The sequence below is a fragment of the Coenobita brevimanus genome, chromosome 57 (assembly GCF_032717465.1).
Source record: "Coenobita brevimanus isolate Jiangsu-jjx chromosome 57, ASM3271746v2, whole genome shotgun sequence".
NCBI lineage: Eukaryota > Metazoa > Arthropoda > Malacostraca > Decapoda > Coenobitidae > Coenobita > Coenobita brevimanus.
The window spans coordinates 34,473,938-34,500,926 of record NC_137010.1 but is presented as its reverse complement, the minus strand read 5'-3'; the positions used below and the strand labels follow the sequence as shown (position 1 = coordinate 34,500,926).

The 26,989-nt window shown below is 40.3% G+C and overlaps 1 protein-coding gene across 1 annotated transcript in view; it reads left to right on the top strand.

Annotated features, from left to right (window-relative positions):
* Gbeta76C (guanine nucleotide-binding protein subunit beta-2) overlaps positions 1–26,989 on the top strand; it is a 54,405-nt gene that overhangs the window by 14,609 nt on the left and 12,807 nt on the right. Inside the window, exons 2-3 of the mRNA XM_080274260.1 lie at positions 1,487–1,565; positions 26,769–26,914. Of these exons, the coding sequence (XP_080130386.1) occupies positions 1,497–1,565; positions 26,769–26,914 (215 nt within the window). The 5' untranslated portion in view covers positions 1,487–1,496. The remainder of the gene's footprint in view (positions 1–1,486; positions 1,566–26,768; positions 26,915–26,989) is intronic.

Here is a 26,989-nt window from a genome sequence, read left to right as displayed (position 1 = left end):
GTCGAGTGTTGAGTGTGTGGTCCAGTGTCAGTGGCCTGAAGCCCTATATACACCTAGGAAGCAGCTGTACAAATGTTAACTCGTGCTGACTGACACACACACACACACACACACACACACACACACACACACACACACACACACACACACACACACACACACAACCACGAAGACATTTGTGTATAAATATACACAACAACGATGGGATAGTTTTATTGCAACTCTTCCCTGACAGAAACACACACACACACACACACACACACACACACACACACACACACACACACACACACACACAAAACCCTATATTACTGGAAAGGGGCTCGAGGTTAGAATATGACAACTTAAGGTCATGATGGAACAGTTTAGCATTTGGGTGTGTTTAATAATAATAATAATAATAACATTTATTTTCTAAATTCGCATCCTTTATAGTAATACCAGAACTTAACTACAAACTTGTTATATACTACCTGGATGAATGAAATGAGGAACAGTATAAGTATTGTGGTATTATGGTGTTTTATAGTGATCAAGAATAGTACTAGTATTGTGGTATTATGGTGTTTTATAGTACTGTTATGTAAGGGGAATTATATACAGTGAGTTTAGCACTGCGTTGCACCAATGTAACAAATGATGCTGCACGAACCTAATTATATTTACCGTTATAGTAATTGTACATTATGCACTATGACATAAAGCTGTAACACTGAACGATATTGTACACACCTCATTTGGCACAACTTAATTAGGATACATTAATATAGCGTTTGATATCACATTACACACAACTTACTATAACAGTGTAGTGTTTAACAGTATTGCAGTGTGTGTGTGTGTGTGTGTGTGTGTGTGTGTGTGTGTGTGTGTGTGTGTGTGTGTGTGTGTGTGTGTGTGTGTGTGTGTGTGTGTGGACGGTCACATACAGTAGTTATTGTACTTACACATCCAACTCCATAATGCTAACTTTTCATGAGATACCTATACTTATACTTTTTAATCTTATTTTATAATTCAGATTTAGAATTTAAGTAACACAGATATTGGTTAACTAGATAATACGTGACTAAAATACAGATACTCAAATACAAGGATACTTTCTACTGTACTGTACGCTTGTGTGCTCGCTCTCCTCTCTCACGGCAAATCTATCTCACATCAATGCTTCTCTCTCTCTCTCTCTCTCTCTCTCTCTCTCTCTCACACACACACACACACACGCACACAGTCACTCCATCTATCAGGTCACGCTTTCTTCTTAACAATTACACTATTCATATTTTCCCCTTTACTAACCATGGAAGTGGGTGTGTCTTCACGCAGTTCAATAAAATGGTATCCAATGGCGTTAACCAAAACGAAATGCTTAAATGAGGCGAAAAAGACGGTTGGCATACTCTCTCTCTCTCTCTCTCTCTCTCTCTCTCTCTCTCTCTCTGCCACCGCTTCACTTCCGCACACTGACTCCTCACTTCTCCCGCAGCCCAGCCACCATGCCGCCCAAGGACCCTGAGACAGAGAAGCTGAAGAAGGAGCTCCAGGATGCCATTGCCAAGGTCCAGGTGCGTACAGGTTCACGGTTGCCGGTACGGGAGGGGGAGAGTGGGATAGATGCGGACATAAATATCGATACACTTCATTACGACAAACAGGAAGATGGTGTACAAAGTCTTCCGAAAATCCAGTAATCGTCGGAGCCCAATAAACTTCTGAATATTGTGTGAGAGTGTCATATCTGCTCGAGTATAAGTGGAACGATATTCTTGTCATCAACTGCACTCTGGGTGGGGAAGGGTGGGGGAGTTGACGACTAGCAGCAGAGATTTGATTATATACAGCACTGATCCTGCTAAGTGGAGAGGCTGTTGCATTTCCTAACAGAGTGTACAGGAAGGCTTCACATCCAGTAATAAATGTATTCCCATGACTATTGACAGACTAAACCGTCCCTGTTATGTTCTCTGTGTCACTGTGTCATTGTGGCCTTGGCTGTCATCCACATGCGTCGCTCATCATTCACTGTGTGTGTGTGTGTGTGTGTGTGTGTGTGTGTAATACTGTACGGGCAAAAAAAGTAAATACTGATCCTTACACAACAGATCAGATGGATTCCGATTTGAACGATATTTGTCCAGATGACTTGTTTGTCTGTCATTTTCAAGTATAAAGAAAATTTTGGCCTCTGCTCGACAACTACACATCAGCCAGTGAAATAAAAATAACAGTTTATATTTACCAGAACAGAAATGCAGTATCGGAAGTTTTTCAAAATTATCCTTTCTATGTTGCAGAAGGTAAAATGCAACTTGAGTAACGATATATATTTTTGTTCACTCTATAGTACCTCAAAGACGGTGTCAGAAGTCTGGAGTGTGACACATTAAATATCTTACAGTTTATTACGGTTTATATATATGTTCATAAACTAGCATCGGCCTTCAGTTCAGTAGCCTAGCACACGCAGACGCACAATTATTAAGTCAACTCATTCTCCAACCGCACCTCCTGACATGATTTTCCCGACCTACTCTCTCTCTCCCTCTCTCTCTCTCTCTCTCTTTCCTTTTGCTTTCTTTTCTTTCTTTTATTTTATTGCCTTCCTTTTCTTCCTCCACTTGCTTCCACTTCTCACCATCATCCACTACCTCACACTTTCTCTTCCTTTTTTTTTGTTCCTTTATTCCACTTTTCTACCCTTTACTCGCCTCCCCTCTTATCAAATTTCTACCTTCCCTCTCTCCCCTTACTTCCTCCCTCCCTTCAAGCTTCATTCCCATACCTCTCTCTGTCTCATCTTATTTTCTAACTACAGTCCCTCCGTCTCCCAGCCCAGTTTTCCTTCCTTCCTTCTCTGCTATGCCAGGTCCTGCCCCCCCTCTTCCCTTTTATTCTCCCTCCCTCCTCACATTCCTCCCTCTCCCACTTTCTATCCTTCCTACTTCCTTCCACCTCCCTTTACTCCTCTCCTCCCTTTGCCTCATACTTCCTCCCTGAGTTCCTCCCTCCCTCCCCATTCCATCCTCACTCCCTCCATATGGCAATTTACGCCAGGCATCTTCATCTCTCCCTCCTACATTTAAGCACTAATTACTTTATGTGCTTCGTTCTGGCTTTCTTTTCCTCCAGCTTTCTTTTCTCTTTCTTGTTTCTCATAATTATTTTAGTCATTGCAAGCTGTTCTGCTTTCTCTCTCTCTCTCTCTCTCTCTCTCTCTCTCTCTCTCTCTCTCTCTCTCTCTCTCTCTCTCTCTCGTATGTAAAAGATGCTAAATTATTGGTGTTTTTTATTTTAATGCAGCACTAAACCTACAACTACTACTGCTTATCATCATCATCGTCCTCAAAATGATGATGATGATGATATACAGTTATCACAACAATAATAAAACTGAGAACGCAACAGCCATGAATGCAGTAGTAGTAGTAGCAGTAGTAGTAGTAGTAGTAGTAGTAGTAGTAATAGTAGTAGTAGTAGTAGTAGTAATAATAATAATAATAATAATAATAATAATAATAGTAGTAGTAGTAGTAGTAGCAAGCTGTTCTTCAAGCACAGGTAGCATAACATTACCAAATTCCAGCCAATAATCATTCTGCACTGCCTGTCATTATCTCGCCCTAATACACTCACTCACACACACACACACACACACACACACACACACACACACACACACATACTAATTACATCTTTCTATACAACCCGTGTATCTTTCTAACTGTTCGTCTGGCTTCTTCCTATTTTTTTTTTTCTTTGTTCATATTTGAATGCCTGTCTGGCTGGCTGGCTTCCTCCGTTCCATTCTTCTTTTGTCTGTTTATGAATGTCTGTCCGCCTGCCTGTCTGAATTGGCCTGTTCTTAGCTGTCTGTGTCTGTCAAACTCTCTGCATTTCTCCCTGTCTTTTTGTCTTTCGCGGTTTGCTCCTCTTTTTCAGCCTGTCTCGTACTGTGCGTTTATTTTTCTCTCTTCTTTTCTGGCTTTTGTCTATATTTGTCTGTCTTCATCTGCTTGTCATTCGTTTTTTTTTTTTATACTGTCTGTCTGTCAGTCTTTCTCGGTTCTGCTTCTTGTCTATGTTTATCTGTGTGTTTGTCTGCTTATACTTCTCACTGATTATGCACCTCTCTCTCTCTCTCTCTCTCTCTCTCTCTAATTTTCGTAGTCTTTCTGTCTTTCCTATCTGCCTGAGTGTCGTCTGTCTGTGTCATATTCGTAGTCTGTCCTGTCCTTCTATCTGTCCGTCTGTCTGTATGATTTTAAAGATCTGTCAGTTTACCTCTCGTGGCCTATATCTGTCTTTCTGTTTCTCTTGTTCGTCTGCATGTTGATCTGTTTCTTGCTGGTTATCTGCCTGTTTAGTCTGTTTACCCACCTGTCTAGTTTGTCCGTCTGTTTGTCTATATGTCTGACTGTCTTTCATCTTGTGCCTCTACCTCTCTGTTCAAGTGTCTAGTCCTGCTTCTCCGCTTGTTTTTATTGTTATTATGTTTATCTTTCCACTGTCCATCCTGTTACTTATCGATGAGGGCCGAGTTGCTATCCTCTCTCTCTCTCTCTCTCTCTCTCTCTCTCTCTCTCTCTCTCTCTCTCTCTCTCTCTCACTGACTGCCTGTTCCCACGTTGTCAGTGTAACGGTATATAACGGTGGATATGGCAGTGCTTATATGGAGGGAGAGAGAGAGAGAGAGAGAGAGAGAGAGAGAGAGAGAGAGAAGGAAGCGAATACGAGAGGAATGAGGGAGTAAGAAGTAAGCTGGGAAGAAACTGGAGAGCGAATGACCACACACACACACACACACACACACACACACACACACACACACACACACACACACACACACACAACATTCAGACATACAGGAACCCGATAAGCAGAATAAATGGCAACCGCATAAAAAAAAAAAAAATGAGCTGGGAAATTGTCAATACAGTCATAATGCGCAATATCATTTTTTGTGCATTTTTCTTTCTCTGGTTTTTGTTGATTTTTTTTTTCTTTACGAGCGGACTGGGTAATATTGGCCTTGCAGGGTGTGGCACGGAGGTGGGCGTTTTAATTTATCCTCTTTAATACGATTTCTTTCCAATTTCATTCCACAGACGGACATCCTGCGGCGAAGGGCATTAAGTAATACCTTTTTTTTTTTTCTTTTTTTGCTGCCACACGATCGTATTCGGCTTTGGATAGTCCCCCAGTGGTGAAAGGGTTAATAAAGGCTGTATCAAACCTTCCCATTTGGAAAACCTATCCTATTTAAATAATATCGTTTGGAGATGACGAGAATATAATAAAGCCGATTACGTCTTTTATTATTTTATTTTCGCCATATATATATATATATATATATATATATATATATATATATATATATATATATATATATATATATATATATATATATATATGTATATATATATATATATATATATATATATATATATATATATATATATATATATATACACACACACACAAACGATTATTATTATTTCGAACCGAGCCTGTCAAATATGCCCATAAAATTGCCTGAAATAAAAGAATAGGTTCATATTTCCCTCTTGGTGGTAGGACAGTGAGGGAAGATAAAAAGTGCTACGTAATCCCTCGAACGGAAGACGTCTTTTGTCGTCCACCACTGCCTCGACACGCTGCCACCACACGATTGTGTACAACTTAAAAAACATCCTTCATGCTAAAGGAGTTAATGAAGGCTACACTTAACAACTGCAGTTCGATGAGTCTCCCCCAATCTATCTAGAACTGTCTGGAGGTAACAAGATAAATCAATAAAGAAAGAAATACAAATGGCTTGATGAGGTAGATGTCAATTGATTGTTGATTACTACGGCTGCCCGTTACCCATAAGGAGACTGCGATTTATCAAAACTCACCGTCTCTCCATGAAAAAGGAAATTGCACTGTTATCTCTAACTTGGAATATTTATTGGTATTAAAGTATTACCGCGCCAAACTCATCTCGGTCAGGCTAATGCAACAAAGTCATTCTGTAAGGACCTCCACAGCCCGCATCCAAAAGCCAGGAAAAAAAAAAAAATACATAGTGTTGCGCGCGCGCGCAAACACACACACACACACACACACACACACACACACACACACACACACACACACACACACACACAAACACACACACACACACACACACACACACACACATATATCTATTCTATATATATATACTATATATATATCTCTCTATTCTATATATATATATATATATCTATCTCTCTATTCTATATATATATATATATATATATATATATATATATATATATATATATATATATATATATATATATATATAAAACCTCCCCTACAAGATGATGACTGAGGATCCAAAGCACAGACCAGACTGATACCACAGATAATACAACAACCCAACATACAGTCACGTGTGCTAAACTGGGAACTCGGGCTGAGCGCTTCTTGCTTCCTGTATTTGTTTCCTTTCTGTATCTTCGGATCGTGCGGCCCTTCCTCCACCTCTACCTCTCCGGCAAAACTCCTGCCGGTGAACTTAACATGAACTCCTATCAACACGAACTGTCCGATTTATGTTATACTGAAATGAACTCGAAACCCGGTCCATCCGCTTAACGTTACTTAAATGTCACTCTTTACGACTAACCAAAGATGATTTCCTACTTCATACCTGTAGAGTAAATGCATGGTTCCAGATTACCCACATAATCATCATCATCATTATCATAATTATGCATGGAGTGGGTAGGATCTACACACACACACACACACACACACACACACACACACACACACACACACACACACACACACACACACACACACACACACACACACACACACACACAAGTTAAACAATCGGCAGCGCCCACTAATAACTGAGCACAATCCCATCAGTGTTGAGGGTTACGAAATAAAGGATGAAGCTAACCGCATCTCTCCAACACCGCCAAACTTGACGGCTAGCTCTATCAAACTTAACCTATTCTGGGGCCACCACGCCAGCCTTCCAGGAGTTATCGTAGTGAGTTTGTGCGGGTACAGCTGAAGGCGTTTTATGGCCTCCTTGGTACCTAGTGTCAGATACAAAACAACAATGGAAGTCTGTCTTTAAAAATAGGGGAAAATAGACAATTACCAGAAACAGTAAGTTTTTCTCAATCAGTACACACTACAGCACGACCTGAAATTAAAGTATGCCATACAAAACTAATATCAAAATAAAACTGAGGAAATTAAGAAAAGCTGAAAACCTTGCAGCCACATTAGCAACTAGAAAGTGTTCAGGCAGCGCATATTTCCGCCAATGTCATTGCCACTAAAAAGTATCCGGATCCAGATCCGCCCCAAAATTTAATCAATTCTTTCTTGGTCCATGGGCCCCCTTTCCACAAATTTCATTGAAATTCATTGAGACCTTTTGGAGATACTGTGCGGGATAACGTATCAGCGTTCGGACTGACTCAATCGGGTACGTTTATGTGAAGCTACAGAACGTGGTGAATGTTTATGGCGTATCCGATACAGTCAGGATTCTGGGGGCTTGAATGATGAGTGAATGGAAGCATGGCCCATTGGATTGGGCAAAATCTGGGCTGTCTGGACATTGCTACTCCTCACCGTGCCCTGGGGTGGGAAAGGAGGTTCTGATGACGACGATGATGATGATGATGATGATACTCCAGAACCGGATCCGGATCCGCCCCAAAATTTAACCATTTTCTTCCTTGGCCCATGGCCCACTCTTCCACAAAATTTCATCAAAATCCGTTCATATCTTTTTGAGTAACCTTGTTAACAGACAGACAAACAGACAAACCAACCAACGCGGGGAAAAACATAACCTCCTTGGCGGAGGTAACAATAACCAAGCTGTTATCATCTTACGCAATGATATGTGGCACACCTCCATTTGTTCTCCAATCAAGCAATTAACAAAGCATACAGAAGTATAATCAAAACAGCAAATGAAATAAAAGAGAAAGGAATGACAAAGAAGGAAATGGACGAGATCAGGGTTTGTATTTTAATTAGATTAAGAGGTTCCCAGGCACGTGTTCCTTAACAATACATTTTTGCAAATGGCACATGATTGTTAACTTTCATTTTCTCTGTACAAAATACTCAGAGAGTAAAGATATCTAAACACCATCTAAGAGAATATTAAGATGAAACTGACAAAATAAATCACTAAGGATGGAGACATGGAAAGCCTCGGGAGACAAGGTATAGATAAGGGAAGAAGATAACGAGGAGACAGGAAGGGACAAGGGGTGAGACGGAAATATGAGATAAAAGCTACTAAGACCAATAATTACACACAGAGACTGACACACACTACAACAAAAATGATGTAAGATTCGACTGAACTGTACTTTCGCTAAGATGACAGTTCATTAAACGATTACAGAAAGCGAAGATGACTGAAGAACGGAGAAAGGATGACCAAGCACAATATGGATGGATATGTTGTAAGAGTATAGGAGGGCATGACTATAAATGGTGAAAGAGGATCAAATCCTCGGTGGTAAAGGAGACTTAGCTACCAGTTCTAAATGAGACAACCCTAGCATATACTCAATATGGACGGAGGGTATCAGCTTCGAAATGGTGACATGTAAAAATGTGTGACACGTAGGCCTGCTAGGCTTTTGGAAAACAGGCAGTTAAGTTTACAGTATGGCTGGAGTCAGACACACAGAGAAGTAACCTGGCAAGTGAACATACAAGTAAATGCAGCAGTCACACGAATCTGAATATCCGTAACCCCTTCAATATTAGGGTTCTCAAAAGCTGAGTACAGTCGTCTGATCGCAAATAAGAATTAAATATAAAAGACGTTATTGTACCGAGACCGTTTACCCTCTGTTGCTTAGCGTCACCCAGCAGTGGCAGTGTGGGGCATCTTCCAATACTAATAACAATAATAATAATAATAATAATAATATGAGTATATTTAAAGGGACGGCAATATGAACTAATAAAATATGAGATGGTAAGCGAAAAGCAGAACGGCAAGTTCCTTCACAAAATCCCACGTGTAGCAACAGAAGAGTGTCCTGTAAGGCTAATGGAGACTGTTTTTAATCCCTTAACTATGAGTGATTCCTCAGAATTAAATAAAGCCAATATGTCGTAGCAAGAATGCTATATGAAAGGCGTCATCGTAGAAACAGGGGCAACATTAAAATAAAACTGCCCTTGATCCTGTATTAAATAGGAAAGGACAATACACAGGGAGGGAGGAAGACTATTTACTTGGGGCCCATCTCTGTGGGCGTAAGTTTCAGCTGAAAGAGAGAGAGAGAGTAATGATAAACTCACAACTTACTTCTGGCCATCTCAGTCAGCCTAAGCTTCTGCTGGGGCGTGAGTTGTTTGCAATAGTATACACCGTCCTCTCCCTTGGGGCTGCCCTCCGCACACCGCCGCACGCCCATGCCCACGCTCACCTCCACGCCCACGTCCAGGTCCAAATCCAACCCATCCGGTACGTCGTAACTGGTGTCCATGGTCGTGCCCCACGCCACCCTCACGCATACCAACGCTAACAGTGACCACGCCAACATGATGCCTTGATTTACCCGGGTGTCTTCAGTGAATGGGAGTCAAGCAATTTTTCGCAGACCAATAATTATTTAACATGTACACGAGTAAGAATGATTTCGTTGTTTGAACATAAATGCAGTGAAGTACTTGTGTTTAAAATGTACGGTGTTATTTAGTTCCTTTATTATTTTCCATAAAACGTATTGTATTTGTAATTTACTACACTTTTTCGTCATCAATGTTCTCAGTGTTTATATACATCAGTGTTAATTACCGTACAATTTCATTCGTTTGCTTGAACTGCTCACTCTGACTTCAGTGTCAATAACATAAAATAAAGTACTTATAGAGTGAACGTGAAGGTGTTATTTAGTTACGTGCACCAGAATACAAACGCAGATATGAGGAGAGATGCTCAAGCTGAATTGAGATGGGGACAATTTCTCTCTGTCTGATGCTTTTATGTTAGAGGTTTCTCTTCTGTGCCTCGATGCTATGTTTATGTATGTTGCTTCTTTCAGTTTCCCTTCTCTTCACGTCTTCATCATCCTTTCTACTGTATTGCTTTCCAGTCACGGCGTGTTTTTATCCAGTCTCTTTCCCTTGCGTTCTTCTTCAGTCTCTTTTCTTTTGTTCCCCTCTGATCTTTCGTGTCTCCTGCAATCTCTCCTCTCTCCTTCCAATCACTCCCCTTTCCCCTTCCTCCCCTCTCTCCGAACTCTCTTCTCGCCCCTTCTGTCTCTCCAGCCTCTCTTGTCTCTTCCTCTGCTTGTCTCCAGTGTGCCTCCGCTCTCTCGCTCTCCTGTCTCCCTCCTCCCGGCTGTCAAACTGAGGGCGTTCCACTGGGGAATCCTCGGTATATATTCACCAGTGGGTCGCCAGCTGCCGCGGGGAAAGTGGCAGGGAGAGGGAAGTACTGGGGGTAGAGGGAGTGGGGGAGACGGTGTAGGGGAAGGGGAAGCTGGGGGGAGGGAAGGAAGAGTGGGAGGGACGTGGTACAATGGGAAGTGGGAATGGTGAGGGAAGGCATGAACCACAGACGAAGTAATGAGTGAGATGGCTTAAGGGGAAAGGGAAGTAGGGAAGGAAGTAAGGGAGGGATGTGGTAGAATAAGAAGTAGAGATGGGGAGAGTTGGCATGAAGAGGGGGGGAAGAGGGTAAGTGTGAGAATGAAGAAGGGGAGGTGGGAGACGAGGGAAAAATATGAGATTAAGTAGGAAGGGAGGAAAGTGGAGGGATGGAGAAGGACAAATAGGGGAGAAGGGGTAGGGATACGGGATAAAATGGGAAGGCAGAAAGGGGAGGGGTAGGGGGAGGGGGAGGGAGAAGGAGAGAGAGAGAGAGAGAGAGAGAGAGAGAGGGAGGGAGGGAGGGAGAGATGAAGTGCACTGGAGGGAGGAGAATGGATAAGCGAATGCGAAGACTATTATTTTCTAATCAGAGTGGGCATACAGTATGCTGACACTCCCTGAGATCCAGCATTACTCCCAGGCACACACAGATGGTGTACACATCCTCACGGACCACCATTTGTATTTCCTTATGAAAAACAAAGAACCAACGGCGGGAGGCCTGAACAACTCGTCCCTTCCAAATAATCAGATAAAGATAGAAAGAAAATTAATATCCATTCGTATGAACATACCTGGACACTTTTCCTCTGAAAGACCAGAGATCGCAGGCAGAGAGTAAGACAGACTGAAGAAGGTTGTTCCAGAGTTAACCAGTTGTGCGATGAAAGACTGAGATTGACGCTTGCATCAGAGTTAGCCGGAAGAGGAACTGCAGAGTGTATGCGTCTGGTGTAGCGTGTCATGCTCGTCGTAAAGGAAGCATGCAAGCAAGAGTTCAGTGGAGCAGTTATTGGTATAGTGAAATAAACTGAGCAGTACTACAGGCGAGAGGGAGACTTTAACGACTTTGGAAGGAAAAGGGGAACTGATTACACGAAAAGCCGAAATACCTTTAAACTCTATCCATATCACAGTAGCTGTTTGTTGTGAATACTTCAAAATATAGGAAATGTACTCTGCTCATGAGTGATTAACGTCCCTGTACAAAGTCACTACCGGCGCAAAGCTGAAGAAGGCTGGAAGTCGGTGCAGCACATACAGTCTCTGAGGGACTAACAAAAAAAGAAAGAATAAATAATGTCTCCAAGATAATGATCAGGAGCAAAAACACCAAGAATACTGTGAGACGGCAAAAAACTGGGCAGTGTGCCGCTAAGCTTGTGGTGTGCAGAAAGGCGAATAAAGTGAGTTTTCAGGCATTAAAGAGAACTATTTCTTTGCCCGCATCAGAAATAATATACAGCTCAAAAGTTAGGTGTGCCACAGCCCCACGCTTTAGGGCAAAAACAGTCACTGTCTAGAACAGCAGCTATAGAACTACCACAGAATGAAACTTGAGATGAAAGTAAAGATGGTAGGGGAAAATAAAAAGGTAGATCACGTAAGGAAACTAAAGACAGTGACACACTTGGGAACACTGTAGACCCTGGATATGATTAAAGCAAAAGCAAATGTTTCACCGACGTTCTGATAAGAATGATGGACTACTCATGGAAAATTCCGAACGGAACCCATGCTGACAGTCAGAAAAATTACCGTGCTAAAAATACGTATATTCAAAGTAGACTCAAAGACTTTGGAAACAGATGAAAATGAGGTAATTGGACGATAGATAGAAGGTCTGGAGTAGTCACCATCTTTCAGAGAAGGATTAATTGAAACCCATCTTCCAGACAGGAGTTGACAGAAAAGAATGAAAACAAAACGAGGCACATTATCAACCCAATATACCTAACTGTGTATACTGAGATATGCTAGGGCTGTTCTCATTAAGGACTGGTGTTATGGTATTAGAAGGGTATTTTATGGCAAGCTGGTGGTATTAGTTTTTATTTTTTTTTTTTATGACATGGTGGTGGGTCCTACAAAGGTCGTGAAGACAATTTTGACAAGTTCAAATCTTCAAACCATTTCCTGCCACAGTCACGATCGAAACTGCGATCCTACGGTCAACAGTCCAATCCTTTATATGAAAAAAAAAAAAAAAAAAAAAGAAAGGAAAAAAATAAAAGAGAGACAAAAAAAAAAGTCAATCTATCGTGTTCATCCATCTACAAAAAAATTAAAAATTATCTTTCACATATGTCACTGTACTGTGGGTTGCTGTCTGAGGACGTAGTGGGTCAATAAGGTGAATAGTGTGTGTGTGTGTGTGTGTGTGTGTGTGTGTGTGTGTGTGTGTGTGTGTGTGTGTGTGTGAGAGAGAGAGAGAGAGAGAGAGAGAGGAAGGTGGCAAGAAATGAAAGAAGGAAGGAAGGAAAGAAGAGAATATAGACAGATGGGAATGAGGTAGGAAGTAGAAAACTGAGAGGGAAACATTTGCAGGAAAGGAAGAAGAGATGGAAGCTGTGCGAGAAGACAGTATGAAATGAAAGTATGAAGGAACGAATAACCAAAAAGGAGAATGGCAAAATAAATCATGGAGAGAGAAAAGAAGTAACAATGAGCAAGACAGAAGGAAAGAAAGAATAAAGGAAAAGTAAAAATATGGAAGGAAAGCCAGTGAGAAAAAAGGGGAAAAAGGAAATTCAAGGAGAAAGTATTTAGCAGGGAAGAAATGCAAGGCGCCTGGTGGTCTAGCGGTCGAGTACTGATGCTGGAGGTGAAAACTGGATACGCGCAATGGTTCGAATCCCCAAGAAGTTATCGGAAATGTCTGTCACACAAAACAGTGCCTGGGAGGTAGGTTGGATGCCCTAACCTAAGTAAACTAGAATACGTAACCCAGCCTCGGCCCCCTACGTTCCGAGAGAGGTGATGTGGGAGTATATGTTTGTTATAAAAAGAAAAGGAGAAAAACGGGGAGATTTAGAGAGAGAGAGAGAGAGAGAGAAGGATGGACAAAAATTAAAAGGGAAAAAATGAGAACAGATAAAGGACGAATGTAAATGCAACAGAAAGAGAGAGAGAGAGAGAGAGAGAGAGAAATTAAACGAGAAAAGAACTAGAGTTTACAAAAAATGGGTGAGAATGATCCAGACATAGAAAACAGGTAAGCACAACAGCAGGACAACGAATAACAGTGTATGTCTAGTGGAGACGAGTAGGTAGGATGGGCTGGGGCGACGGAGAGTAGTATGGCATGTTTGGTGAATCATGTGTTGTGAAAATGGGTGTTGTAAATAGGATGGTAAGTGTACGTCCAAAGTGAGGTAGTACAAAATGCCTTGGGATGGGCAGAAAGGAGTGGGTGAAGTGGATGGGAGGTAGCCCCCCCCCAAAAAAAAAAGAAAGAAAGAAAAAGAAATAGCGTGGGGGTGGGCAGAAATTTGTGGTGGAGTAGGTGGGAGGTAGGAAAATACTACGTTGGGGTGGGTGGAAATTTGTGGTGGGGATGGGTGGGAGGTAGGGAAAAAAATAAAATGCGTTGGTGTGGGCGGAAAGGAATAGGTGGGGTGGGTGGTGGGGCAGGGCGGGATGACAACACCCCTTGATTATCACTGCCGTATGAGAGGCGGCGCTGGCAATGAGAGAAGTGAGCACAGTTCTCTCAACCCCTTCACTCCCCTAACGTATTCTCTTTTTAAACAGGGCTGAGATACACAAACACACCTCCGATTAATTCCGTGGCGTTGGTGTGATTTATTTATTTTATTTACTTGTTTCTTCATTCATTTAATTATTTTTCACTATCAGGCAGGACAATATAAGGCGAGTGCACAGTCTACCCATGTCTCGTTCTTCTTGCACAAACAAATTTAAGTTACGACAGAGAATCGGACGAAAACGCGTTCGAAAATCTCATCCCAAACTATTTTATTTCATTTTACTTAATTTCATTTTATTTAGCTGCGTAGAGCCCCCCCTTAGTGGTAAATGGGTTAATGAATGCTCTGGCTAACGCTTCCAGTTCAAAAATTTCATGCTAAGCAGAAGAAAATTGTCTGAAGGCAGCATACAATGAGAAAAAACAAAATATAAAAGATAAAAATACGTGTTTCTGACAAAACTAGTGAAAAAAATGAGAGAGAGAGAGAGAGAGAGAGAGAGAGAGAGAGAGAGAATAAAAATCAACAGATTTATTCGTCCTTTCGAGTTAGTTTGATATAGGGTGTGTTATATCTAATACGGGTAATGTATATCAGTCCTGTGATTTAAGACACAAGGTACCAAAGCAGGTGAGAGACAGACTCACACACACATACAGTATATACAGACAGAAAGATACATATAGATAGACAGACAGACAGACACAGATAGATAGACAGATAGATAGATAGATAGATAGATAGACAGATGGACAGACAGATAGGTATACAGACTGATTGAAAAAGATGGCTAGATACACATACATACATACACACACACAAACACAAGCGTGTATATTATAATATATATATATATATATATATATATATATATATATATATATATATATATATATATATATACAGTGTTGTATATACAGTACTGTATATTCTTAGTGAGAGAGAGAGAGAGAGAGAGAGAGAGAGAGAGAGTCATAATGGGCTGAGTAAGCGAGAGTAAGACACAGGGAACGAGAGATGACGAAAAAGGGAGGAAGAGACATACTGTAACCACCTGGCGTGGAGAGGTCCCGTTGAATTAGGATGGCGGCAGGGGAGCCATATGGAGAGAGAGAGAGAGAGAGAGAGAGAGAGAGAGAGAATGTGTGTGTGTGTGTGTGTGTGTGTGTGTGTGTGTGTGTGTGTGTGTGTGTGTGTGTGTGTGTGTGTGTGTGTGTGTGTGTGTGTGTCTGTGTGTGTGTGTGTAATGTGACGGTGCAAATCAATCAAAGTACTTCCATGATAAAGAACTGCATGGGAGCTTTGGTGTCCCGAGAGAAAATTATATTGGACGTCGGCTGAGGAACATTAATCAAGAATGAAAGATTAATACAATATACACAAAAAAGGAAGTTCGTGCATAAGCAATTCATATAAAACACACACACACACACACACACACACACACACACACACACACAAGGTATACATAAAGAGTGCAGTGGCCGCTGACAGAAACCCAGTCGATTATGTGCATGTAGAGAGGAGGATGTGCTGGTTGTATCAATGTCACGAGAGTCGAGAGAGGACGGTGAGGAGCACTGTTTGATCGTGTGGCTGTAGTAAGGACGTTGAATCCACAAGGAGCATGAAAGGAGACGGATGAGAGGGGAATTTTAAGTGAAAGAACACGCGCTGGAAACTATATATATATATATATATATATATATATATATATATATATATATATATATATATATATATATATATATATAAAAACACAGTGGCAAATGAGTGCTAGCAAAAGACAAAGACAAGGATTAGGATCAAAGAATTGGGTACGGATTGACCAGAAAATTATGGATAACATACAGAGGGCGTTTCGTTAGGAATGTTCAAAAAGTGATTTTTTTTTTTTTTTTTTGTTTAAGGGTATCCGATATTTAGCAAGTTCGAAAAATACGGTGCAAAGCAGTAGAAAGAGCAGTGGAAAATGGAAGGAAGGAAGGAATGCACGAATGGAATTCACATGAAAGAAACTTGGAATTTAATGAGTAAGCAGTGTGTGCAAAGATCAGTAAAGAGGAAAATGATAAAGGAGGAATTTAGAATACGAAACTAAACTTTTATGAAAACAAGAAACTTTCTGGAAAGTGGTGCAAAAATATGAGAATAAAAGTGGTAAGAGTACGACACAGCAAGGAATGAAAATGAAATATTCATAATTACGGAAGTGAAATATGGAAAGAGTGTAATGAAAAACTGATTAATGGGAATGGCGAAAGAAGAACAATGGTAAATATGACTGACTGTGGTGGTGCACATGTAAGCAATCTGATGCCCGAAACTGAGTAAATGACAGGAGCACGCAATTTCTGTGGAAAGATTAATGGAGGGAAAGGCAGTAAATTTTGATGAGGTATATGCAGAAATGATAAAATGTGCTGGAGACGGTAACTCACAATGATAAGTGCCGATGAATGTTGAGACTGGATGTGGTGGAGAAGTATACCGGTTGTAGACGCAGTCAGATAAGAGGTAAATATGTAAAGGTAATCGAGAGTAGAGTGGCCCAAAGAAGTAAAGAGGCTGTTGTTGTGAAGTTTGCATGAAGTTTTACAAAGTGTGTTTGCGCGGAAACTTTGCTATGACATAGGTAAAATAATAATAATAATAATCAAGAGCAAGAGCAGTAAAAATGGGAATGTAAAAACAAGGGATGTACGCGGCTTGCCCAGGCTGCATATAGGATATGATATGTAGAGGTGACAGAATAATGTGGAGAAAAAAGGTAACTGATCAAAGGATAGAAGAGTGTATGTTTAAGTAATATGGTCATATCGAGACAATGGATGTGAACAAGGTGGTAAGAAAAAAATAATAATTATGTGAGTGAATTTCAAGATAAAAAGGTGGAGAACTAAGTGTCAGCGAGACTATGCGAGACACTCGGAATGTAAGTTGGAGAGTCAGAAATTACTGACGAAGGAAAGAAATGAATGAATGATGCATATTTGGAAATACACATGTCAAGGGTTACACCCAACTAATGATATGACAGTCAATGGCATCAGCTCTGTCTAAATGGTACAATGAAGCCATTCCTGTATGCTATGTACCTGTTAGGACTGTAAGGTGGGACGGAAGATGTCGGAGGCCAGAGTGATGAATGTGTACGAGTAGACCACTTTACTGGCCACTGTGCTGACACAGTTTCGTGACATGCTACAGTAGAACTTTTCATTAATAGGAAGATGTGAGAGAGGGAGAGAGAGAGAGAGAGAGAGAGAGAGAGAGAGAGAGAGAGAGAGAGAGAGAGAGAGAAATACCATACCACTTTTCAGTCAGAAACTGTTTCTATTTAAAATAGCAGCACGAGAAGGACTCTGACATTTCTTATTCGATTCCGGAAACTTTTCACGCCAGGGGTAAATTATTTTTAGAGTACGAAAATTCTTTTCTCAACTTAGCTAAATGAAAAAATAGAAGTTAATGATATATACAGGTGTTCACAAATCATTTTTACGTCTTTAATGTCTCATCTGAAATGGGTAATTTGACAAATTGTGGCATATTAGTTTTTTTTTTTTTTCCTGAGTATAATAATGTGAAACACTTGGACCATATCTTCCAATCCAGCAGTTGGGAAAAGTTTTGTTTAGGAACACATGAATAGCCGACCCAGTGTGGTGGTGCATCATGCTGTTTGAAGATGATAACACAGAGTCGCTCAAGAAGTCAAGGTAAACATTTGCCGCATAACAGTAAAGATAATCGTGGACATCCTGTATAACTGTGCCATAAGAAACAACGATGCTTGCATTAAGTGACGATTTCTTTTTTTATTTATCCCAGTTAGTTCTGTATATGCTCACAATAAATCCCGATTCAGTCTGACAGTCGACTTCACATAAAGATACGAGTAGTGCATGTGCAATACGTCGAGATCAACCAAGAAAAACTCATTTTGGAGTGAAAATGGTGTACAAACATTACATAAAATGAGAGAGAGAGAGAGAGAGAGAGAGAGAGAGAGAGAGAGAGAGAGAGAGAGAGAGAGAGAGAGAGAGAGAGAGAGAGAGAGAATATTTAATATCGTGGTCAGCAGTTTTCATGAGGTCGTAATAATTTTTACTCATCTTGAACATCTTGAACGCAAATCGAAGCAGAACTGTGTGTGTGTGTGTGTGTGTGTGTGTAATTATCAAAGACCCTATATGTGTTATATTTCCGTATTATTACTGAATGCAGATTCACCCCCCTCCCCCCCCAAAAAAAAATGATAAAGAAAAATGCCAGCAGTTGTCACCGTCTTGGATCGGGTGGCACCTTTTCTTGTTTATTGTTAATGCTTCCAGACGACTGTATTCAGTTTAACGAAGTACCCTCGTACTGAAGGAGTTAATGCTGGCTGCATCTAACCTCTCCAGTTTGAAATTCTGTCCTAAGTTGAACGAAATTGTCAGGAGATGTCAAAAATAGAATAATACATCGAGGAGGACAAGAACCTCCAGTGAGTGTCTTCTGTCATTTCACTCTGAGGACGTAGTTTTCATTCTGTTCTTGTTATCGCCACAAGGATTGTACAGCTGTGGACAGATTTTTCGAACCGAGAGTGTCAGGTATGGTCTTCATTAACCCCTGCACTGAGATATGTACTAAACTGAATAAAATATTGTAGTGGTAGGAAGAAAAAAATAAAATAAAAGCAAGAAAAGGTCATGGGATCTAAGGGTTCATCTTTACTGTGAAGAGGAACAGTAGCAGAGGCGAGGGGCAAGCTGAGTTTACTCTCACTGAATAGCCTTACTCGTCTTTTGTTAGTGAGGGATATATCTGACTGAATGTTATTAGGGATATATCTGATTGAATGTTATTAGGGATATATCTCACTGAATGTTATTAGGGATATATCTGGCTGAAACTTGTTATGGATATACCTAAGTTACCAGATATACAGATGAGTGAAACTTATGATGGACATACCTGACTGAAGTTACAGCCCCTATCAATGACATGACTCCCAAATCAGCCAAGACAACGGATGCAGCAGAGTAAAAAGAAAAAAAATCGTATATTCAAGGGCAGTAATTTAGATGTATTATGAGGGTTTGCAGCAGCCTAGCGACCGATTTTGTACATTACCCCTTAACATTCTACTGAATGTCAATTATCGTTGTAATACAAACATTCTTCACTGCGCTAACATACAAGAAGATAGTAAAGTGTAATGTGCAAAATAAATAGCTGAGGAAGTAGTGTTACAAATACTCCACAGAAGAATACGGCCCCTAGTATGTGGGAAAAGTTGGTGTGTGTATCTGAAGAGCTCACACATATTGTAGACAGGTGCGTAAACCAGAATATAGATATACCTGTACATTTTTTTTCATCCCCCCCCCTCTCTCTCTCTCTCTCTCTTAGTAAGCAAAATAAACCAACGTGTAACCACAAAACTGTAAATATTATGAGGTGGTTATTTCTTCATATTTTTGGGGATGGCATATATTAAAGCTGATTTGCCAGATCTTTCAGTTAACTCGTAATGCCATACTATCGTTCATAATGTATAAGTAACGGTCTTAACGAACATATTATTACTAACGGAGAAAAAGGTACGTTTGAAATCACGGACCGCCAAGGCTGACTCATACCCAGAACGAATCGTAAAATAAACAAATAAATAAACCCCTTCAATCAAATGATGTTATTTCATTCTTGCTGCCTTTGAACTACTTCATTCGGCTTAGGGGGGTAAATCAGATTGTGAAAGGGTTAATGGAGACGGCTTCACACGCTATCGCTAAAAACGGTTTGTTCAAGGTTAACGTGATCGTCTGGAGAGAGCAAGAAACAAGAAGGTCACCGGATTAAATGGATAGGAAACATCAGACTTCTCTCTCTCTCTCTCTCTCTCTCTGACTTGGCCTAAAATTGCCATCTCACCATCATCATAGCTGAGGCGTAGGCCTATGATTTACACTAGCATATGATGCGAGTCACAAGGAAGTGCTGTGGATAGCAAGTTGTGCCACAGTATTGTCTTATTTTGCCGCTGAGCTACGGGAAATAGCTACAATTGGACGAAAATCTCCGCCAAGTTAAAATGAATAGTGCATAGTGTATTGTTCGTGTGGGGTTTGAGTATACTGACACTGCCTGCATAGAGAATGGTCGTTATTACCCCCTACAATTATATAAAGTTATTTATTACTTTTTTCTTGGTATCTTCCCACAATTTTACTCAAGAAGTGCAAGTTTTAATTAACACTATATCTAACCTTTCCAGTTCGAAAAGTCTCGCTTAATTCAGTAAAAATGTCTGAAGACAGCAGAAATAAGCCAAAAATACGCGTAACGGAACTGAACATGTTAAACGCAACCACGCCATTCCATTTATTCTCAGCACCTTCAGTAAGATATAATACACAGGGTGGTTCATATATAGTACGCAGCCAGGCAATCGTAGGGTACTTAATCTACGCGTAGGATAATTCGGCCAACTTTTCTGACCTGTAGGCTGGTTGCGTAAGTTCACTGAATCAAAAAGAAAAAAAGATTGTAGGGTATCTGTGAATGTCTTTCAGAAAGAAGAAAGTTGCCGATTGAATTTAAAAAAAATTATAAAGCCTCCCGTACATTTATTGAGAGGAATATTTGAAATTTTGGTCACCCCATATTCTCAATAAATGCTTCATGCTACGTGGGACTCAGACTGACAAAACCATTATGATGTGTCCGTTGTCTCATCTTGATAATCTCTTCCTCCTGACAGTACACACTGGACTCTACTATGTCTGACTCACCACTGCCAAACAACAAAGGAAGGTATAAGCGTTAGATTGATAGAATTCCTCTCTGGTGAACAAAATCATCCTTGTTTAGCGTGATTAAACTACTCAAGTGCAAGAATCGCGGGTGAAATGAACCCATTCACCACGAAGATTCCCTCACAGGTTGAACACAAATGTCTGGCAGTGACAAGAATATAATCGCAATGAAGAAATGAAACTCACTCTCTCTCTCGTCACACTTTCTTGCTCCACTTCGAAAATTAATGAAAGATTTTTTCTTCCCCTCATGAGAACAATGACCAAAAAACAGCACTGTGCACAACGGGGGAAACTAGGCTGGATTCATACGTCAGTCAATCAGACTATTATTATCATTATTATTACCCGTCCCCGAGCCCCTCCGGGGCGGGAACGGGTATTGTTTTCACACGGTTTGTCTGTCTGTCTGTCTGTATGTTTGTTTGTGCCTGACTGCCTGTCTGTTAACAACTTCACGCGAAAACTACTGGTGCGATTTCGACAAAAATTAAAGGGAGGATGGGCTATGACCTTCTGATCACCTGATTAAATTTTGGGCCAAATTGGGCCAAGGCTCATGCTGTAGGACCCAGACATGTAAATTTTAAAAAATCGTTTTTTCTCGCCATGACTCCTTTCAAATTCGCCATATCGACATGAAACCAAAACCTTAAAGGTGCATCTTTCAAATCTGCATCCTATAACATGCCTCATTACATCAGGGGGGTCACCCCCCAGTTAGTGGTAGGGGGGTCAGTGTCAGGTGGGTAGGGCCTAAAATTTCAAATGGGCATAAAATTGTCAATTTTTCACCTGATTTACTCCAAATCTGATGTGTGACATCTCTGACTAGATATCCTGTTGTGTTTATACGTCAGCATTAAAATGACTGCCAGGGACCGGTTTGCTGAGCCTTGGCACCGCTTTTTCTTCTTCTTCTTCTTCTTCTTCTTCTAATTATTATTATTATTATTATTATTATTATTATTATTATTATTATTACCACCACCACCATCACCACCACCATCATTCTTATCACTGTCATCATCACCATCACCACCACCACCACCACCACCATCATCATCATCATCATCATCATCATCATCATTACTGGCTGAGAGTTCCAAAGGCGTGAACGATTTATTACAGAATAGATATGCTACACACTTCAATGCACTGCCAGTCATTTTAGTATTCATTTTCATATTCCTGTTTCTGGATCAGGCCTACCTCAATTATTATTATTATCAGCAGTGGTTGTGGTAGCAGTAGTAGTAGTCGTAGTCGTAGTAGTAGTAGTAGTAGTAGAAGTTGAGTAGTAGACAAAGGAAACACCAGAGCTTCATGCACTCGATACACTGAAATAAGCAAACCCAGACTTCAACATTCATTATCCTTAACCTCTCTTTTTATATCAACAACGCGATGGGCTGATTCAGAAAGAAAAAAATAAAAACAGCGCTGCATCTTTTACCTAACAAGACAGATCATTGTTATTCTGAAGATTTTAGCAACTTTAACGCAATGATAGAGGAAAGACAGTAGTACAGTAAGTGTGAAAAGAAAGTGTAGATTAGAGTGAGTCAGGGAAATTAAAGGATGGTGCTATGAGAACTTCGATATGGGGGAAAAACAGAGATATAAAAGAAATGTTGCATGAAGGTGTGTTAAGGTCCATCTGTTCCTATTGTTATTGTTGTTTTGCTGTTGTTTTGTTGTTATTTTGCTGTTGTTTTGTTGTTGCAGTTTTGTTTTGTTGTTGTTCCTGGCTCACACTGCCGTCATGGGTGTGAGGTTTACGCATGGCACAAATCTAAGTCAATAGTGAAAGCGGACTGTCTGGAATGCATGTGGGTTGTGTAGTACCTCAGATCTTTTAATTATATCCTCGTAATGGAAGTTATCTATGGCAGCTAATATATGTACGGCGTGTGTGTGTGTGTGTGTGTGTGTGTCTGTGTGCGTGTGTGTGTGTGTGTGTGTGTGTGTGTGTGTGTGTGTGTGTGTGTGTGTGTGTGTGTGTGTGTGTGTGTGTGTGTGTGAGAGAGAGAGAGAGAGAGAGAGAGAGAGAGAGAGAGAGAGTGCACGCGCGCGCGCGTGAAAGCGTCACCAACACACCGGGGAGAAAAACATTAAGGTGTGGAAATGAGAGAAGTGAGAGTTTACAGAGGGGCAAGGCATGATTCCAGAAGGCTCTCTCACCACGGGAGAGAGAGAGAGAGAGAGAGAGAGAGAGAGAGAGAGAGAGATTACAATGACTATCATAAAAACACTATTTCCTCTGCACCACACTGCATAACATTCCCCAGTCTCAAAATACGGTGAGTCGTCAATACCTACTCTGATGACATGAGGTGGGGAGAGTTACCATCGTCACCCCTTACACGATGCGGCGTCAGGCAATATATGGATAGAGTTTGAGAGACTGCGTGGTTTGTCGCAGGAGGGGTTGTCGATGAGTAGGGACAATAATAGATCTCATCCCTCTCTCATCAGTAATCCTTTCCATACGATGACGTCTATTTTATTCTTCATATTGATAGACGACAACATTCAGTTCAGAATTCTTGAAAGGAAAAGTTAGATTCGCAACTCAATAACCTCTCTCTCTCTCTCTCTCTCTCTCTCTCTCTCTAAGCGGAAGAAAACTGTGTGAAGGCTGCAAAAATAAACCAATACATTACGTAGCTTCATCAAAAGGTTAACGAACACATTAAAACTCCTGCTCTCCTAAAATACCTAAGTTTCTAAAAAGGTGAAACTGTGGAGATGAAAGTCATTGAAATAACTGGAAAAAAAAATGAAAACGATATATTTAAACATGACTTATTCTCTGTTTTTATGTCTTATTGCGGATTTTAATGCATCAATATGTTTCTTGCGTTGCCATCTTGCCCAGCTTCATCTCTTCTTATTTCCTGATGCTGTTTCTCGAGGTCAGTTTTATCAACTTCCTTCACTTTGTATTCGTCTTCGTCTTTATTTTTTCGTCCTATTTCTTGTCGCGTTTCTATTTAGTTACTGTTTTAGCTACTGTTTACCTTTTTTTTATTTTGTTTCTTTCTCATTTTCATTTTATTGTTTAGTTTTCGTCATCCGCTTCCATCTTCATTCATTCATTTTTCTTTCTGTTCGTACTTCCATTTCTTGTGTGCGAAAAACCCGATCTCCGTAAAAGCGTAGAAAATATATCGGCTCTCCCTGCTTACCCGCACGAGTGGATTCGGAGAGAGCTGGTGAAACAGTGTGACGACTGATAGAGAGAGAGAGAGAGAGAGAGAGAGAGAGAGAGTGTGTGTGTGTTAACCCAAGGCACAACCACTGCCAACATATTTAAGAAAACTATTAAGCTCTAGAGGCCATATTACTGATAGTCTATAACAGTAAAGTCCCAGCACAAAATTGGATCCATAAGTAAACAGCTTACGCTTACGTATTATACGATATATATATATATATATATATATATATATATATATATATATATATATATATATATATATATATATATATATATATATATATATACATACATACATATATATATATATATATATATATATATATATATATATATATATATATATATATATATATATATATATATATATATATATATATATATATTAAGTGGTCGGTGGGGGCGCTCACCATCCACTCACTCGATGTAGTGCTGCTGTCGGGTGTCTGCCCTTTCCTCTCCTCCATCCTTCTTTCCTTCCATCCTCTTCTGTCTTTCTTTCCTTCATTCTTTCCTTGTCCTTCTGCCTACGGGTGACTTTACACTCCCTCTTCTGTCTTTCTTTCCTTCATTCTTTCCTCTTCCTTCTGCCTATGGGTGACTATACACTGAGTGACAAGCTAAATGGTTTCCTGAACACCAGGAAACCATTTACTACGCTGGGTGGTAAAAATATAACCAAATTTTGTCGCCTGGTTGTTTAGTGGGTAGTTATTGCGCTCCAATCGGATTAAGCCGGTGAAGGTTTATATCCAAGGGATGGTTGGGGTTGATTGCTCATGTAATGCCACTCAGGGATGAGTGAGGCTGGTCACTCTCATCTTAAATGTCGGGACCAACTGCCTAGCCCCGGGCTCTTACGCTCCTCATTGGGCAATGTAGGATTGGATGATGGATGGATATATATATATATATATATATATATATATATATATATATATATATATATATATATAAAATTCACGTTTCCATCAGCCGAGACACCTATGGCAGCAAATTGTAAAACAATATCCAGTAACCGATTCTGCAGGATGGTGTCTCAAAATGTGTTCTTCCCATCACCAAATGATTTTAATCAGCGTAGATGTGAGAAATCCAGGTAATCTTTGTCCTCCATGTTTTAATTGCCTCTGAATCCTTCGTTTGTCTTTCTACCTTCATTTTTCAGTCTTAGCTTCTTAATATCACAGTCAACAAACTAGGAAGCACTCAGAGAGCGCATACTTCCGCCAATGCCATTGAAAAGGATCCAAATCCGGATCCGTGAAGATATTGAATGGAATACATAGGATCCAGATCCGACCCCAAAATTTAATCAATTCTTCCTTGACCCATGACCTACTCTTCCACCAAATTTCATTGAAATTCACTGAGAACTTTTGGAGACATCGTCCGGACAAACAGACAGACAGACAGACAGACAGAGAAACGTAGGTGAATACATAACCTCCTCCAACTTCGTTGGCGGAGGCAATGAAGTATTGTTTCTCTTGTTGTACTCTATATTTTGGAATGGTGAACAGTGTCATATAATACTGTGTTTGGTGTGGATGTTTCAGTATCCATATATTATTTTGTACAGTGACTCACTAAGTTTGCTTGCTGAAAATAACCAGACGTAAAATACGGGGAGGGGGGGCATATTGCCCAGATCCAGCTTCATGACATCGTTAGGTAATGATACTCCTTCTGGTGATTGTACATGACGTAAGCAGGTTATCATAAATCAGAAAAGTAAAATGGTTAAGTATGAGTAACTATCAACAGAATACCAAATGCAACTCACCGCGTTTACTGTCACTCTCCAATTAAGAAACCTTCGAAATTCTTTTTATGTATCTGTAACTCAGTCTGTTTATCATTCAGTTCCGTAATGCTTCATCAGGAGGCTAGGAATCCGGGGTTAGGTTGCATACCCCGGATGCTTCCGGCGAGTGAGCAGTCGCTGTCCCTGAACGGTATTATGTGAACAATAAACCTCAGTCACCCGTCGCTTGTAAAGTTCTTGTGGTCTATATGCGGTTGGAGTCATTTAACCCATTAGACCACTAAGAGTACATCTGGTTATATGACTACTACTAAATATAGTAAATGGTTTCCGGGGATATAACAAGCCATTTAGCATGTTAATTGGTGTGGTCATCTGAAACCATTACTATCACATGTGAGTGGATGGTGGCCGCCCCATCCACTCATCTAAAAATATCTGGTTACCAATAACGGTGCTGATTTTTTCGGTTTTCGTCCAAGTATGTAAATGTGTGAAACAGACAACGCTATACGAACAATAAAAAGTTTAACTGTCATATTGGAAAATGAAAAGAATCTGAGGCTTACGGAGTAAGCAAAAACATATTATGAACTGTATATATAACATTACACCAAAAAATGCAAAACTTTGTTAACACTTAACAAAGAGGTAATTAATGATAATAACACTGAACACATCAATAACAGCACCACCAATAGTAAGATACTACAATACAGAGCACAATTTACACGGTAATATTAAGAAAAGTTCATCATTTAACAACTTCCACCGTGTATAAGAATAATAATAATAATAATAATAATAATAATAATCACTTCCACTTCCCTCTCTTCCTCCCACAACAGGAGGACCAGAAATCCAAAGCGGACACCTCCTTAGACTCAGTGGCGGGTGACATGGGCGAGGCCTCGAAGATCAGAGCCTCCTGTAAGCGCATGTGTAAGGGCCATCTCAACAAGGTCAACAGCGTACACTTCTCTGGCGACAGCAGGTGAGGGAAAGCTTGTGAGATCTGGCTATGTCTGTGGTTAGTGCGGGTGATTCACTGCTTATTTAGGGGTTAAAT